The 17,688-nt window shown below is 43.1% G+C and overlaps 1 protein-coding gene across 5 annotated transcripts in view; it reads right to left on the bottom strand.

The window, feature by feature from the left end:
• PATJ (PATJ crumbs cell polarity complex component) overlaps positions 1–17,688 on the bottom strand; it is a 157,516-nt gene that overhangs the window by 9,180 nt on the left and 130,648 nt on the right. For 4 of the 5 annotated variants that reach the window (XM_062003244.1, XM_062003242.1, XM_062003241.1 and 1 more), the window contains exons 35-42: positions 12,129–12,212; positions 10,020–10,213; positions 8,123–8,270; positions 6,856–6,942; positions 4,041–4,158; positions 2,572–2,612; positions 2,183–2,305; positions 994–1,098 (exon numbers count right to left, since the gene is read on the bottom strand). In XM_062003244.1, coding sequence (XP_061859228.1) covers positions 994–1,098; positions 2,183–2,305; positions 2,572–2,612; positions 4,041–4,158; positions 6,856–6,942; positions 8,123–8,270; positions 10,020–10,213; positions 12,129–12,212 — 900 coding nt within the window. The remainder of the gene's footprint in view (positions 1–993; positions 1,099–2,182; positions 2,306–2,571; positions 2,613–4,040; positions 4,159–6,855; positions 6,943–8,122; positions 8,271–10,019; positions 10,214–12,128; positions 12,213–17,688) is intronic. The other variant, XM_062003245.1, reaches the window with a different exon arrangement.

The following is a 17,688-nucleotide window of genomic DNA, read 5'->3' as shown; positions in this document are numbered from 1 at the left end:
TGTCTGTGTATTTGCTTTGACTTCAACGGAACCACACAAATACACCATCTGTTCTGGAACTGGCTCATCGCTTTCCAGGTCAGCAGTTCACACACAGACAAAACAAAGAATAAGCAAGTCTAAACCTAAGTTTATTACCATTCCAGTTCCTTTCCCCTCCCCATTTTTTATAGTCACAGTTGTGTTGTAATGCAAGCAAGAAGCTTGCAAAAATCTCTCACGATATGTTCCGACCCAACATGCTGTGACGATAAAGAAGACTAGATTTTAGTGGTATGTTTTCAGCTTGTTTCCCAATTGTTACGGTAATTCTGCAAATGAGCAGCATTTTGAATCATCTCTAGCAAGTATTTTCCCCATTTCTTTGTGTAAACATAAAAATAAGCTATAGAGGAATATACTGGCAAGCAGCAGTTTAGAACCAAAGTGGCAGAACACGTCTTCCTTTTAGCTAACACATAAACATGGTGGTGATAACACTGTTTTCTTTCTCGAGTGTTGTTATTCATTACCTGTAGAATAATCAGTTCTAGGCAGCACTGTCTTACTGGTGATGCTATCATTTTTACTAAGAGCTGCTAGCATTTCTTTCTTCTCCCTCTTTCAAGAACAAGGAAATTAACACTGTGGGCAGTTTGGTCACACTCTAGTTTCCACATACATAACACATCATCTCTTGTTCCCAGTTAACTTCCAATTAAAAACGCCCAGCAACTTGGAAGCTTGTTGATTTATCATGTGTAGCAACAAGTCATTTTGTTCTCTTTGTTACGCTTTCATACAATCATGCTCACAGCCTGCATGAATGGCAATCAAGAATTTTTGAATGAATATTATTTCTTGCTTTTATTCTGTGTAATTCCCATCAGCAAGCACCCAGCAACTCTGTGATGCCTTGTGCCAGTGATGCTCAGGGTTTGCTGTTTTTTTTTTCCCTTCCTGAATGCCATTTATCTACCCTCATGCAGCTGCATGTTCAATTTATCACCATACCTGCAGGATAATGCTCCCATAAGCATTCTTTAGTAGATTAACGGCATCTGCATGAGACAGCCCATCCAAAGGTTGCCCATTAATACTGACAATCCGATCTCCAACCTAAAAGTACAACAGTAATGGAAAATTACCAGCATTAGGGAAAATTAAAATTAAGAATGCTTAAAATTCCTCGTGAACTTGGCACTGCACAGTGCTGCTTCTCTTTTGCAGGATCCCTTTGGTGAGAATTCTGCATGGCTAGTGATCATTTGCCATTCCTCAAAGTAACAACAATGTGGACTTTTTAGAAATAACAATGTGATCAGAGAAACAAAGATGGGTTGTATTTGCCTATTTCCATTTGCAAGCAGAGAGAGTGAGATACTCACTGCTGTCCTCCCACCCACAAAGGATTTTTTGTGTCCATATGTGCAGGCAGTTCATATCCTCACAGACTATGCACGTACATGCTGAATGCAGTATAGGAAAGCCGGCACTTCTGATCATAATCTAATTAACCTGGATGATTTCTTTTTCTTCTCCTACATAAAAATGATCTTGACCCTGACACTTAGTATCTTGTGTTCTGTGAGACACATGGCATGAACAAAGCAGCATGTACTGATGATCTCATGGGCCAAAGCAATCCCATGTAGCTGCATAATGGTTCTTTTCAGTTCTAATGATTGAAATTCTCTTCAAAATGGAAAGTGCTCACCACGGGCATTCGTGCAAACCCACATGCCCTGCGGCTCTGCTCCAAGTGCCTCATTTTGGCATTTCTTTATGAGGGTCTTAAGGTCAAACAACTGACTTCTGATCATGTTTGTACCTGGTTTGAGCTCTAAATGACACCCAGCCTGCAGTTCCCCCAAAGGCCTGTGGTTTCCAGAGAGCCCGTGGCTGCCCTCCCTGGGCCTAGATAAGGATCTACATCCAAAGAACATTGATTCTATGTTTTCTCTTAACATCACTGTTCCAATGTGGCCAATGACTGCTATTAACCCACAATGCATAATAACGAAAAGAGAAGGGCAGGTTTGGGTTTTTGGTTGGTTGGTTGGTTTATTTTTACATAAGAAGAGGCAGAGCAACCTATAAGACATTGTCAAAGTGATGGCATATATAGAAGTGCTTGAGGGACCTTCCCCATGAGTCACATAGCAGATGAAACAGGAAACCTGGAGCGGAGGCCTCTACTCACTCTGAGTCTTTGGGTACGTGCAGCCACACCACTGGCTTGAATCATAGCGATGAAGATGGGAATATCTCCTAATGGACTTCCTTTCCCTCCTGCTATGCTGATGCCAAGTGCATCATTTGGTCCCTACAACAAAGGAGAACAAACCATTTGCAACTGCAGCAACTTGTAAAGGTCAGTGTTCAAGGTACTGACTCATTTGATTTATTGAACAGGGAGAAAACAGGTAGGGATGGCAGCCACGCATCCTCACACACACAGGAGCCGTTACACACCCAGCCACCTATCCCAAACAGAAATGGGGCCATTTCACTTCCATGAGATGCTACAAAAATTGACAGCTTCAGCTAAAGGTGTCAGCTTTTTGAATTGATAGAAAATAACTCACTGACCCTCGTTATCTCCACAGTCCTTGGGCCCATATCGGCTCCTACTAATAAAGAAACAAACAATTAGCTTCTGTAATTAAGAGATAATATAATTAAGAGATAACACTGTCAGGTGACAATGGTCCCTTGCTGCCTAGTCAGAATTATCACCAAGCAGAGGCAGAGCCTTCCTGTGCCAAAGCAGTCAGTGCTGCTCATGAGGAGGACGGGGTTTTTGCTTCACCCAGAGATGAATGTGGATATCACTGCCTGCTGACAGATGCCACTGTGACGTGCAGCCTATTGAACAGCAGCACTGAGGAAAAGCCCTACTCTGCATTTCAGTCAATTAAAGACTGGCTTATTACTCATAAATCACAGCTGCCCCACCACAAAGGGGTAAGGCACATGGCTAGACTGAGACTGCTGAGGTTCCATTGATTTCCTCTTCTAATTTGTGCTGTGTTAGTAAATAGACACCCAGGAGGTCTGGCTGGTATGTATCTAGACATAGGACATTAAGAAGTACCCAAAATAGGAGAAAGGGGAGAGGGGAAACAGGGAAAGAGGAAAAAAGAGGAAATGGGGGGAAAAAAGACACTTCAAAAGAATCATCAAACTGGGACTAAACAGCCTAACAAGCTGATGGTGTAGTCAGGTCCTGGGATCTGCTACACCAACCCTCACTTCTATCAGCTACTTCTATCAAATCATTTTAAGAACCTTTTAGAAAACACACAGAATTAGTCTCTTTGAAAAGTAAAGGATTCTTGGTAACCCACGTGAATGTCTCACTGCCATGCACATGTGCTTGTGCAGGTATCAGCTACAACTCCTCCAGGCAGGGTGCACCAGAGCCTGGCCCCAGGGACACTGAATCAGGGCATATGCAGACATGCACTCTCAGTGCTGCAAGGGCCTTCAAGGCACAAGGAAGGCTGCCCACAAAGCCACACATCTCTTCCAGTGCTTGCCAACTGCCAGAAGAAGCTTCTGCTTCTGCACATGTGAGCAAAGGCTACCAGGTTCTGACACAGACAGGCGGGCTCCTCACAAGCTACTGCAGGCTGGAGATTTAGCATTTGCTCCACCTGAAAACTGCAAACTGGGCATTGTGAATTTCTCATTACAAAACACCCCTTTAATACACCCAAGAGCAACAAAGATCTAAATGAAGTGGTGGCAGCTTTATTTCCTGAGAAAACCGTTTCTAATGTTAGAACCTTGCCTGTGTTAAGCCTCTGACAAAAGCACTGGGGAACAGCAAGGTGCAGAGATTCTGTACTTAAAAGTAGAAGAGCCATTACTCTCCTAGTAGACATAAAAATAATGTCATCTGCTGGAAAGTGTTTGAGTCTGGAAACAGAAATAGTGGTATGTCTTCTGGGAAGCTGAGCAGGAAAACCAGATTCAAGTATTCAGATTTGCTTTTAAACCAGCACAAATATAAAGCAAGTAACATGCAGCTGTTTTGACAGCTGCACAGATTATACCTGAGCTTCTCTGAGACACATCTGCTGAAGATCTTTTTGTGCTGACAAAGTTCTGTAAGGTAGAGAGGACCGGAGCAAAGGCAGGGTGGAAGTGGCTATGGACACTCTGTTGGCTCACCTGAAGTTAAAAAGACATCAAAACCTGTGAGTCAAACCCAAGCATTCACTTTAAACCAGTTTCTGCAACATGTGGGCACAGCTATGCTCTGAGCCAAGCACACTGGAAATGCCACATCAGCCATGCAAGTGCAAACCCCTCCCAACTTCATTTCCAAAGGGGGAAGCTACTGAAACCTGTCCCCCAGTTGCAGGCACAGCCACAGTGTTGCTCACAGTACTGCACCTCACCTGTAAGTTGTTCAGGCCTGCTCTAGAGGGCAATATAGAAGTAGGATTAATCTCCTCTTTACATCTCACGATCTGAGAAGAAGGGGAGACATGGTTGCTGCTAAAACATGTGGGCATCAGCACCTCGCCCTGGGTAAGGCACATGAGGCACCCACCAGCCCACCTAACCGCTCCTCTCCTGTATGCTAGGGGTAACGATTCCACCCATCCCATTACATGGCAGTAAGCTGCAGGCTTTGTTATTCTGCTGAATACATTGTCTGATTACAAGGTCCTGTAGTTGACCTTGCTCCTTTCCTTTGACCAAGAGCCTCCCCTTAGCACCAGCTGACAAAAGGGGGAGTGTCCCATAGCTGCTCCTGCATGGTCACAGCTCTTCGCTGCCTATTTCGTCTTTCTTTTCCCTCTCTCCATATCCTGCTTTATCCTTGAAGAAACATCATTTTCAATGTAGGAAGTGCATCTGAAGAATGGGTTTCACTGTGGGCCAGAGCTTTTTGACTAAGCTGCCTTACAGGAAGCAAAGATCTGGTCTGTACCTCTGCATCCCCGTCTCCCTCTAAATGCATTAGGCGGTGAATCAAAAGCTCTGGCAGGATTTCTCCCAACTGACTGTGTGCAGCTGTCAGGGACCAACAACAGGCAGAGCACAATTTCCACCTCGAGTTGCCAATTCATGGGTCAGCTAACAGAATTTGCAATGCACATGAAAGAAATCACTGTCCTGCACCACAAGGCTTATATTTGCACTGCTAAAGGTATGCAATGGACCAAGAAAAAAGCCAAGCGAGGACAAAAGTTCTGGATGCTCTTGGCCAGCAGCTCACAGTTGTGCAAATCAGTCAGGCTGATTGGCTGGAGTACCTGCCAAGATTTTTGTAACTCTTGGAACCCTTCTGCTGAGAAACATTTATTCAGCTTTCAAAATCACCAAGTCACCGAGGAGCAGTGAGATGAAGGCTCTCAAATGACTCTGCACTAAGAAGAACAATTAAGATTTCTTGTACTAAAAGTAACACAGAAATTACTGGGTTCTTGTAGGCTCTTGCAAAAGCTTCTTATGGTGTGGAGAAAGGGGGATGATGTCGCGTGATCTCACTCTCTGCCTAGAACCATGATAGATGCTATGTCATTTTGCTTCCCTTTCAGCTACGAGCTTTACACACTGCAACTGAGTAGACAGCTTATAACCATCACTTTTTGACTGATCAAGCTCCTGCTTAGGCTAGCTGTTGATACAATGATGAAAAAAAAAGTAATACTCAAGACTGCTGTCTTAATGCAATTAGTGTCCTTCTCCTCGTTACTTCCTTTCTCCTTGCCTGCTGCATGCAGTGCAGATGTTTCTCCAATGATATATAGTCATTATTCTTAAAGCTGGGCTTAGTCCATCTGTTCCCACATGGCCACAGGCTCTTTAGCCTTTCCTCACACCTCAGCCTCCCAGACAGCAGGCTGGATCTCTGCTGGCCTTCAGAAAGTTAAGAAATCACGCCACATGACTATTATTTTGGCATCCCTTTTTGGGTTGCTCATGCACGACATCAAGGACAAGCCTCCCCTCTTACTGACCTCCTTAAAAGCATTCCTGCTTTAACTTTTACATCCTCCCTAGGCTTCCTCCAGCTCCTCTTCTCCATTTCCAAAACCGAGCCCTTCTTTTAGCACTGGGCTGAATCCCACTGGTGTGCAGCCTCTCCTGCCTGCTTGCTCATCAGCCTGGGAGGGAGGTGTGGGGGCAACGTCCCCTGGGCAGAGAAGGGGCAAATCACCCCAGAGCAACAGCACTGCTGTGAATCACACCTTGCCTCTCTTGGGAACACCTGCAGATTCAATACCATGGCTAAGCACTCCATCTTTAGAAGGAAAAGCCATTAAAAGAATGTTTCTAAGTCATCTTGCCTTGTTTTTCTCCCTTGCAATACTGGGACTTTAATACTAATGGTATCAGTATCTGAGCTGACTTGGGATGTGGGGAGAGGGGAAAAGCCCTGTGGCTGATTGAGAAAAGAATTGTTGTCCTCGCTTCAGGTAAAAAGCAAGTGAAGCAGGAAATTGCTCTGTGTTTTCTTTGAGGGCAATGCAGCTCTCATGTGGTTCTGCCATAGGATAGGCAAAGATACAGTTCAGTTTCATTAACTCATTTTGATTGACAAAACAGCTGCAGAAAATACATTCAGCATTTTTTGTAGATCCCAAAAAATTTCTAGGCATTGTCCTTTCAGAAAGGTATCACATATTTTTGGTGTGTCTCAGGAAGACACCCCTTAAACAAATAAAAGTCAACATTTCAGCATGACACTTAATTTGCAGTTTGGAAGAGAAAATGATGATGATTAAATATGTTGCTCCATATCCTTAGCAGTAAGGGTCCATGGAAGGACTGAGCCTCATGTGCATGCCCATGTGCTGTCCCCGTGCTTTGCCCCTCACAGCTCCTTTCTATACCTATGGATTTGTCACTAACCTGATTGTTTTCAGATGTTTTCCGTGATGACACCCACGACCCAGCTCGCAGCCTCCCAAGTTCGAGATGCACCAGGCCTTGGGCACACTTAGGAAAACAAAACACCAATGGACAGCATTTAAGCAGACATATAATATTTCACAATCTCCTGGAGAGAATGATGTCTATATTCAGCACCACAACTCCATGAAGAAAACCACAAGGAATGTTCAAAACATTAACATTTGTATTTGCATAGTACGAAAAGTGTCCATCCTGGATTTAGGTTTACCCTGAAGATTTAACCTTGTTGCTGAAGTCACAGCGTAAATCTTCCTACTAGCAAACTGTAAATGGACAATTACTCAGTAAAAACAAACAAAAAGACTCCAACTCTTTAACAGATATTTACTACAAACAACACCCATGAAAAACACTTCTGAGGAAGAAAAAAAGCAGTAGAAAAGGGTGAATTTAACACATATGGATTCAACTGAATAACATACTCTTATATCATGGACTTCCAGTTCTTAACTAGGTAAGCTTTTGGCCAAGTATCAACCCCGAATGGAAAAAAGCAAGGAAATAATTAGCCTTCCCCTTCAAGAACAAAAGAAATATGCAGAAACACTGGTGGTGATGGCAGGGAGAAAGCCCTTGTTTCCAGACTCAGTTTTGAACAGAAGGGAGTCTGCAGCACTGCTCCACCCGTCCCGTCACCCCTGGAACACACTGTCGGGTGCAGGAGCTGTCCGGAGGAGCGACCATCAGGCACCTGCAGCCAGGCCATCCCCTACCCTCCCCTCCCACTCAAGCAGCCATGTGCTTCTCATAACAGAAAAAAAGCGCAAATTCTCCCAGACTGTACAACTTTGGAGTGTAAAATCACTCTTGTAAGGTGGAGAGCTGTGCAGGGACAGATTTAAGCTGCCATTTTAATAGCTGCAGGTTAGCACAGCAAAGCCAAAGGCATTTTATTTCAGTCCCCATTTCTCTGCCTCTCAGGTTTCCAAATATTTTTCTAATGTGTGAAACACACAGTTGCATTTTCAAGATAAATGCATAAATACTACATGTGTCTTTGTTTTCCCACTCCATACCATCCCACTTCTAAACATAGATGGAGAAGTGATTTAAAATAAATCTCCCAAAGTTATTTCAGATGGAATTCCTGTCCTGGTAATCAGTTCGAGCTGCCCTGCACATGAGTAAATAGCACTTCAGGATAATTTCCTTGCATAGTGTCAGTAGCTGCAATTCAATACCTTAAAATGCATTATGTACTCACCTTAAGTATAGTGGCAACAGTCTCTTGTGAGGCATTTCTCATATCCTCTCCATTTACAGATAAAATCTGATCTCCTTGAATTAATCTTCCATCTAAGTCTGCAGCTCCTCCTTTAACAATGTCAGAGATAAACACTCCACTTCCATTTCTAACAATGCAAGAAGCATATGGCTAATTACACAATCCAATATTCTTTGGGAGACCAATTTAGATTACTTGCATTTAAGAAACATTAAAAGAAACCTGTGAGCAGAGGGAAGGACTAGTTTTACATCCCATTCAACTGTTTGAGTGCAAAAAGTCTTTGAGTTTTAAAACAAGGCATATTTTGCTATATTTAATGCTGTCTTTCCTCTGGAATCGTTAGTTCTGACTGTATGATCCATAAAGATACATGAAAAATACCACTTGTATGAATAAAAAGCCAAGGATCAGTCTAAGATGGAGTTAAACTATCTCCTGATGTGCCTAGCATGAATTATGCAGCCTTGGGTAGATACATTTTTTCTATATTCCCCCAAAAGGTTCAGCTCAGTTTCTTTTCCAGAAGCCTGGAGGCCCCCAACGGAAGAAGAGGGAGAAGCCTGCAGAAAAGACTTAAGCTTGGATGAGTTATGCAGCAGAAAATCCATGTTTGTGGCTTTGTGCCTGCAGCGGGCAGCGAGGCTTGCGAGAGCAAGGCCACGCAGACAAAGGGAAGGCATTTATTTCTCAGTTCCAGCCTCCTGGCAGGGGACTCCTCCACAGAGGCTCCTCTGTGCTGGCCCCAGCTCCCGAGGCTCGCTCTGGTGTGAGATGGGGCCAGCTGCAATGCCAAGATTTGGCTTTTGGTATCCTTCACCCTCGAGGACATGCCACTTTGAATTATACCTGGGTATCCTTTAATTGACTTCAGGAACTGGGCAACTGGGCTATGTCTAAGGTGGAAATCCCCACAAGTGAAGCACTTAGCAATAGTACAGAAAGTTTTGCACAGAAGCAAACACGGGAGGGTTGGAGACTGTGATTACCATCTGTAGGGTAATTTACATCAAATAAATTAATTACCCACCCCGCAATCTGCTCACAACACCTGGGTTAAACATCGCCACTCCTGTAAAAAACTGCTGTGGAAACTTTACTGACCATACACAGTCAGGATAATGATATGATGATTTGTAATGGAGGAAATAAATCTTCCTTGGCAGTACAGAAGAGTAACCATATGACTTCTACGCACCAACGCTGAACGAGTGCTCACCAGTGTCACGCTGTAAATCTTTCCCAGCAATGAAAGATGAAATCTATCAGTGCCCTGGTTCGAATGATCTAATAGCAATGGTTTGGAAATACGTCAGGAAAAAGTCACCTTTTATTAAGCAACTGTTGCCTACCACAGTATCTCAGATTCTGCTCCGTGCTCACAGAACTGCTGTCTACAGTCTTGTACAGTCACTTTGATACCGTTCAGGATTTGGGTCTAACTCGGCCTCTCCTCCACGGATATTGGTCCCTTTGAACCCGAGTAGGAGCTAGATCTAACTCATAAATCCACTTCCAAAGGTACATCGTGGTATTTGGAAAAAGGAAGGTTTCTCCCCCAACTATGAAGTCAGAAAAGCAATGGCTTGAGCCTCCAAGCCCTAAGCCACAGCTAGGTTGAGGCCACCAGAAGAGCTCCCGGTCCCGCACGCCAGGAGTGATCCTGGGCCTCCATGGCCTTTGCTGCACAGCTGTGTCATCACAGCTGGTACAGGAGCCAGGGCCACGGCCCCATGGCACGTTTGAAGATACTGAGATACAAAATTCCATTCCTTACAGAGTTTTTATTTCATATTACATTGAACAGCTGTTGTTCATACGGTGAAAAGCAAAATACTTCTCATTGGAAGCGCAGTCTGATCAGAGACACTCTTACCGTTTTCCAGCTATGCTGAGCCCTAGGCCTCGCCCAGTTTTCTTTTGTATATCTACATAGAAAATCTCCAGGTTTTCTTCATCTTTGTAATGTGCTTCGTCTCTATAAATGACCAGTTGCACCTTCTGGGGTGTCTGTCTCAGTGCAGTGATAGCTTCTTCATGGCTGGCATTCCGCAGATCGATCCCGTTCACCTGAAATAATCAGTGTTTTCTTTCCAAATGACATGTATAAACGATCTTTTCATCACATTCTACCCTTGTGTGACAGGGCAAATTTGTCAAATTGACACCCCTTGGCACTCTAATTTAGTGCTCCCATTTCCAGAGGGCCGAGCTCTTGGATCTCCAGCTGAGTGTGGGTTTGGTGCTTTGTGCCACTGCCTTGAGTAAATCACAACAATAAAAACATTTCAGTTGGTAAGTTTTGTGGGTGTTCTTCCCTGCTTCTGAGGTGCTGGAACCTGAAACAATGCTTCTTTCTTAGGACTAGACAAAGTGGAACAAAGTGCTCCTTTGAGCTTCCTACATGTCCTACTGCTCAGACTCCTTCTCCCCCAGCTTCACACCATTGACAAGCTGGAGACAGAAGGACTCAGAAGCATGAGCAAACACAATGGTGAAGCCCAGGCAGGACATATTAAATGGTTATTTTGCTTTGTTCCAATAGATGGCACACAAGACCGCTCCTGGAGCACTCAATTACACTTCTCTTACCATAACCTGAAAGTATTTTAGCGTTTTAGTAATAGCAGATGGAACAGGAAGTTCTGATTGAACCTTCAGGTATCAAAGTCCACTACAACTTGAAACTCAGCCTCTTAATTTTGCCAAACCTGAACCACAGATACCTTACAAGGTGTTTGCCAACGTTCTCTTGGCAGAATAATCTTTTATTTCTTAACCCCAAAAAATATCAGTGCTTAAATGCATTTGAAGTCTCTTTAGAAAGCAGCATGAACTGCAACTGAATCACAATACAATGTTAATCCACTTACCTAACATAATAAGTTTTAAGGAAATGAAAATATTTCTCAGTATTTCTAGATATACAAAGTTATACTTCATTTTACATTAAGATAATTAAGCCTAATCTATAGTAATTATATTTTTTGTACTAATTCTGCCCATATTTATTCATATACCACATCAGCATTCTTTTCCCCACACAGGCATCTACGTGTGCTTTATCATACTAATCTGAAACTAATTCAGAGTCATCTTTTTGATTCATTAGTACAGCTTTTAAAAGCTGAAATAATAACAATATTATGGCACACAAACATTAGCACTTTCCTGTTTGGCCAGAGAAGAATTAATTAACCTTCCCTGGTTTTACCCCCTAATTATTGTGCTCTGTTAATACACAGTTATTTATAAAATGAAAACAACATTCAGCCTTGACACTCAAAAAAACCCCCCCATTTTCAGTGTAAGAGCTGTAAAGACAACTCCCCAAGTACCCCTTGCTATTTTTCTAACCCTACACACCAAAGCCTTAATGGCCATGCTGGGAATTTGTCCTGAACTGACAGCGAGAGCCTGCAAGCAGCTGCGCTGAACCCCTGCCTGACGCAAGTTTCATTTGCAGACCAACACTTCTTTCTTAACCCTTTCCCTCCTCCATTTCCATGCTTGTCTGAGGGGAAAAATGCTACGTTTCTTCACGGGAATAATTCGGTGTATTCAGTGGAGTTATGAAGCGTGGCCTGAAGGAGCCAGTAGCTCTTTTTCAGCAGGGACAACCTGCCTACTTGCCCCACGTTTGCCCGGCTCAGCAGAGATATCGGAGCTGTGGTGGCAGCAGTGCAGGCCTCCGAAGGAAAGATTAAACACATGAATAATACTGAGCCCTTGGACATGACAGCTGAACTATGTAATTCGAGAACTGCCTTGCTCAATTACATTTAATATATTCTCAATTTGTACCTTCAGTTTGTATGAATACAGAAGGAAACAGGAATTTGTCAGGACTTTCTTAGTGACAGAAAAGAAGCTTCAAGTACAGACCCTGCTCAGTGATCTCTCTTTCCCCTACCAGGAAACTGTGCTGCATTGAATACAAGTTTACATGATGAAGACACAAGCAAGTATACATAGAGTCATTTACCTCCAGAATCTGATCACCAGCCCAAAGCCTGCCGTCTCGGGCTGCTGCCCCTTCTTCATAGACTTCATGGATCACTATGGCGGCCTATGGGAAGAAGGGGATGGTGTGAATCCTTCTTCACAAACATCCTGCAAACGGGCAGCCACAACCCACCCCACACAGCCCATTGCTTGGCAGTCAAAAGGCACAGCACTCCATGTCAGGCTCAACAACAGCACTCCATGTCAGGCTCAACAACAGCACTCCATGCCGGGTTCAACAAGGTTGTAACACAGAGCACCCCATGCCAGGCTCATCAAGGGTGTAACATAGAGCACTCCATGCCAGGCTCGACAAGGCTGTAACACAGGTTTATGTTTTTTGGAGTTTTTTATATTTTGGGCTAAGAAAATTCCTGCCATAATCAAAACACAGTCAGTAAAAAGGTAAAATAGATTTTGTTCCCCACTTCAGAGTAGTCTTGCCTAGAGCTTCTTAGGCTCCCATCTCTTTCCCACGTTGGCATCAGCAGTAAGTGAACTCAGTGTGAACTGATGTATTAATATCGTCTACTTTTTATGATATTATTTAAAACCAGATTCGTTGGAGCTATGAATATTTTTAGGGACTTGGCATAGATCTCAATTTTAAGCAAGAACTGAATGCCTTGTGGTAAATAGCGCTGGTTAAATCTGTAAGAAATGAAATCCAGAAGAAACGAACAATGGCAAATGTTAGTTTATTACTGAGGTTGGAAAATGTAGGCAGTGGCAGATGTAGCTTCAGGGAAGGTTTCAGTGATTTAATCTTATTGCCAGCAATAGATGTCCCCAAAGAAAAAGCATTACAAAGAACATACTGTTCTCTTGCTATTGCTTTCTCTTTGCATTGTTCTGGTTTGTTACTTTTTTATGTTGGGTTTTTTTTTTCCTGAAGCAAATAGGTGAACATCCTGCTACAGCACTTCAGCTGTATGGGACACTCCACTGTGTAAAACATGCTCCTCTCTCCCATGTCACCAGCAAACATCTGGCCTCAGAGCACAACCGGCTTCACGACCAACTGTGAAACAGCCCTGGATAAAAATGCGATGATTTTCAATTAGATCTGTAGGTGTCAGGTCACCTGCTCTCAGACAAATATACCCTCCAAAAACACTACGGTTGTGAAGTTCCTTCACCAGTTTGATGTTGAAGTCAAAGAGGAGACTTTCCGCAGCATTTGCAACAAAAGGCTGCGAGGTTGGCAGCGTGAGCCCCGCTGTGCGCCGCCTTCCTGGAGCAGGAGCAGGAAATCACTGCTGGGGTAGAACAAAGTACCTTCGTGTTTTGAAAACATTGTTAGATACTACATCTCTCATCACCATGTTAACTCCCCCCCTCCCCGTGTTGCCTTGCAATCCTTTCCCAGCACACAAGGTGCATGTCGAACAGAAAGAAAACTCAAATGCCCCTGAGCTAACGCTCTGATCTAGACAACATTGAGAGCATTATTCTTTTTCATTCCCACTCCACCTTCTTTAAGGATGTGGACTTGTATTTACAGCCACTCTGCTGCTGCTGGAGCACAGCACCACTGTCACGAGCTTGCTCTTTGGTACATATACACCAGTCACTGAAAAAAGTCTGAAGGATTCTAATCACAATTGGATTATGGCTGATACAAGTGTTCCAGATAGGGGGAAAAATCTACATAAATGAAGGCGAAATACTATGAGCTGTGCACCAAGATAATTAAGAAAGGCAAAAGAATGGTCTGATTAAAATAAATAAATAAACACACATACACCCTACTGCAACTGCAGGGTTTTCTTGAAATAGCTGAAGCAGCTATTACCAGTGGAACCAAGTAACACGTGCACATCCATCTCAGCAGTGCTGCTGAAATCCTCTGCTGCATGTCTTAGATCTCTCAGTTGTGGGGTTTTGGTTGTTGTGGGTTTTTGGTTGGTTGGTTTTAGGTTGTTTTTTTTCCCAAGGTTACCTCTGTTTTAAAAATGATCATGTAACTCTAAGTAAACACAAAAGACTTTTGCCTGGGTGTAAGTCAGGAGGGTGACAGTGATGTATGTTTTTTCAGGAGGGTGGCAGTGATGTATGTTTTGTTACCTGAGGCTGATCGCAGGTAACTGAGAAAAAGCTGATTCTGTGTTTTAGGACTTCCATAGCACGCTTTGCTTTTACTTGTTTAAACACTTTACAGTGGAAGGCATCTAGAACTGGCCAACAAGATAACACAAAATAACAACCATCTCGTTAAGACAGCATCATTCAAGTAGGACACAGTAGGTGTGAGATGAACATGAGATTCAGCAGGAAAACGGCAACAAGACCATGTAACAACAGACTAGGCCTGTACACAAGATGGTCAAATCAAACACTCTCAAGACTGCATTTGAACTGATATTTTCTAACCTCCAAGCAAGGAACTTTCTATTACATTTGTGTAAGTTTGTTCTCCATCTGGAGTTGCTTTAAAAACAGTCAACAAACTGGAGTTATCAGCCCTTCCCAGTGCTGCATTATTAAATGTACGACTGCACATACCAAAAGCTCAGATTCAAGAAGCATAGAACGTTATCAGTTTGAATAATCTGCATGAGCTATTGGAAGAGGCAAGAATTCCGTGTTACACTGCAGTTCCTGCATGTGTTAGAAGCCAGACCTAGAACTAAAAATACATGTGGGCATGAAAAGGTACATTCCTGTTTGGTCTGTGCCTACCCCGAAAAAGGAAACACCTCGCTGACCTGCCAAAGCACTGTTTTTCTTACATAGTTTTTGTTTTTAAAGTGGGGTTTTTGAACCAGGCTTATCAAAATGATTAAAAACAGAACAAAGCAACATGTCCACAATGTATTGTAAAGATTTTCCAATAGTCCATAAGCTTAAGTGTCTTACCTTCCTTAGCTTATAAACTACGATAAACAGACATCTTTCCTCTGATACTTCTGGGATTAGCTCAAAGTACATTCAACCCAGGAGTAATCTTTTTCCACTGGACCTACTGGGATCTGGCTAAGACTGTTAGTTTTGATTATCCATGGCAAATCACGAAAAACAAACTACTGATGTTATTGAACATTTTAAATGATACCAATATTTTAAAGTTTATGAGACGTAATGCCACGTTCCAACCAAGCCCTGAGCTGTAATGACTCTATTGACATGCTATGGATTTCAGCTGTTAACACCCCTCGCAGTGCCTCAGGGAAAAAAATGAGACCTATCATGACTAAAACATTAAAAAGTATCTAATTAAAAGATGGGGTTTGGTTATTGAACATCTGCAGCTCTTGCCCACTGTCTTCAAATTCAGTTGGCGCTCAATATCTAGAAGTGAAGGCCTAAATGGACTTGATGATCTTAAAGGTCTTTTCCAATTGAACAATTCTATAAGTCATGCAAAATCAGTCAATTGAGAGAGAGGAAGGAAAAGTGGTGTCAACGTTCAACTAGAGGTTGTGAATTCATGGTGGCTCTGGACAGATTTTCACTCCCATTTCTCCCCATCCCTTGTCACGACCACTTTCATGTAGACTGGAACTCCATGATACAGCTTGGCAGAGTGGCAAAAACCGTGCAGAAAGGGGAAACAAAACCACTTTTGTATCAAATCTATGGTTGTTTAAAGAAAGATACCCAGCTGCTGAAAGCACATACCTCATTAGGTTTACAAATTCACTCAGACTGGAGCTTTGATCTTTGTATATTTTAACAAAGAATACCCTGGATCCATTACACAAACCAGGAATTAATGCAAAGTTGAGGCTTTCTTGAGTGGGATGGAAGGATGCAGAAGACAAGTCAGGGCATATGAACAGCATTTTTCTATGCTAAACAAAGTCCGCACTCGCAGGTGTGAACTTCAGACTAGCCAGAGGTGAAAACACTGAAAGGCAAAGTAGAAGGGAAATTGTCTGCTACTGCTGAGGTTGCCATCCTGGGATGCATAATGCTTATACTGAAGGCTATTGAATGGTTTGCAGTCCAGTGGAATAAAGCTGAATGCACAGATACTGTCTATACTGTAACAGTAATGCTTACCAAATCTGCCACAGTATATTAGATGGTGTTTTGTAAGGTTCAGATGTGAGCTGTGGGACAGCTACACCCCTCACTCCCTTTACCAGCAGAACACCACTGTGACTGCACAATCTTCTTGAGCAAAGCAAAGGCACACGAGTGACAACTCTCACACTGACCCTTGACAAAATGAGGTTTTGGCTGTGGAAGGTAGACAAGTGGAAGAGTTCATGGAGTCTCTTGGTTGACACCTTGTAGAATGTGGGTGCAGAGTGAATGCCAAGTGAACAGTGAGGACAGGATACCCTTACAGAAATTCGCAGGCAATCTGAGAATCCACTTATGGAAAACCCATCTTCTAAATGTGCACAGGGTGATCGACCTTGCAGTGCTTTCTATTTGAGGGAATGGAATAGCCCATAACTCTCAGGGAATAGGGTCTCAATTCACCCTCAAGCTGTGGATACTTTTTCTGCTTGTTTTATAACAACTTCAGAGACACGGGAGGGGAAGAATATCACACTAGCCCATCAGCAGAGAGTGCAAATAGAAATGCTAACATTAAGAACTGAATTCAGTAAGAGTGACAACTTAATCTTTGTATCTTAAATGTCAAGAACTGGTATGGCAGAGACCCCAGGCAATGACCACATAGCACCGTCTTGATTGAGCCTTTGGGAGAAAGGTGGTAAAATCGGCTTCCTGATCAGGAAAATCACTGACCAAGCAAACCTTAAAAGCCTGCAGGACCATAAACAGTGGTGAGAAAGTCTCACAGGCTGTCTGGCTTTAGGCTTGGACTGCTCACACGTTTTCTGCAAGTTTATAGCTTCTGAGTCAATCTCTCTAGTATTTCTTTTCCTCTGCGCGGTTGTTCTTCAGAAGGACAAGTAGCAGCTTGCAACACAGGTGCCCTTTACCGGTAAAAATGAACCCCCTAGACCACAAAGTTATTTGCCAATCATGGGAGCAGAAGGACACAAGATTGTAAGAGGCTCAGACATATTTTGATGAAGTTGTATCATGTGGGAAGAAGTGGAACAGTACACAGGAGGGGAGATTTCAAAAGAACCGGAGCAGAGAAACCCCCACATAGCTGGTGTTGGCTAGATTTGACAAGCAAAAAGGTCTGCATTTTGATAAAGAGGCTTCTTGCACAGTACCGAATAGACCTTATCTACTGCAGATCATCCACAACAAGCTAGTTCTTTAAGTGAGCTAACATTAACTTTGTCTTAAGCTTCTCTTTGCTGTACTGTCTCAGCCTACAAGACCCAGCCATTATGTTGATAGGATCAAAGGTGCTTCACAGAAGTAAGGTTAATCACTACACATCGAGGACTGCAATCATCATCACAACCGAATGATGCTGGGCAAGACACTCAGAAACGAGCACTCTGAAAATCTCAGACCATGTTTTCCAAAGCCACAGTAATCATTAGACAAAACTATTAGTCCTGAGAGCAGAAACCAGATCCATAGCTCTGGCCACTACCTACACAGCTACCTCTACCACCAGAGCATCACCAGCCATTTCTCCTAGACCAAAGGAGCAT

The sequence above is a fragment of the Colius striatus genome, chromosome 10, assembly GCF_028858725.1.
Source record: "Colius striatus isolate bColStr4 chromosome 10, bColStr4.1.hap1, whole genome shotgun sequence".
NCBI classification, from domain to species: domain Eukaryota; kingdom Metazoa; phylum Chordata; class Aves; order Coliiformes; family Coliidae; genus Colius; species Colius striatus.
The sequence above is the reverse complement of the archived record's forward strand: the minus strand, read 5'-3'. Positions and strand labels throughout refer to the sequence as shown.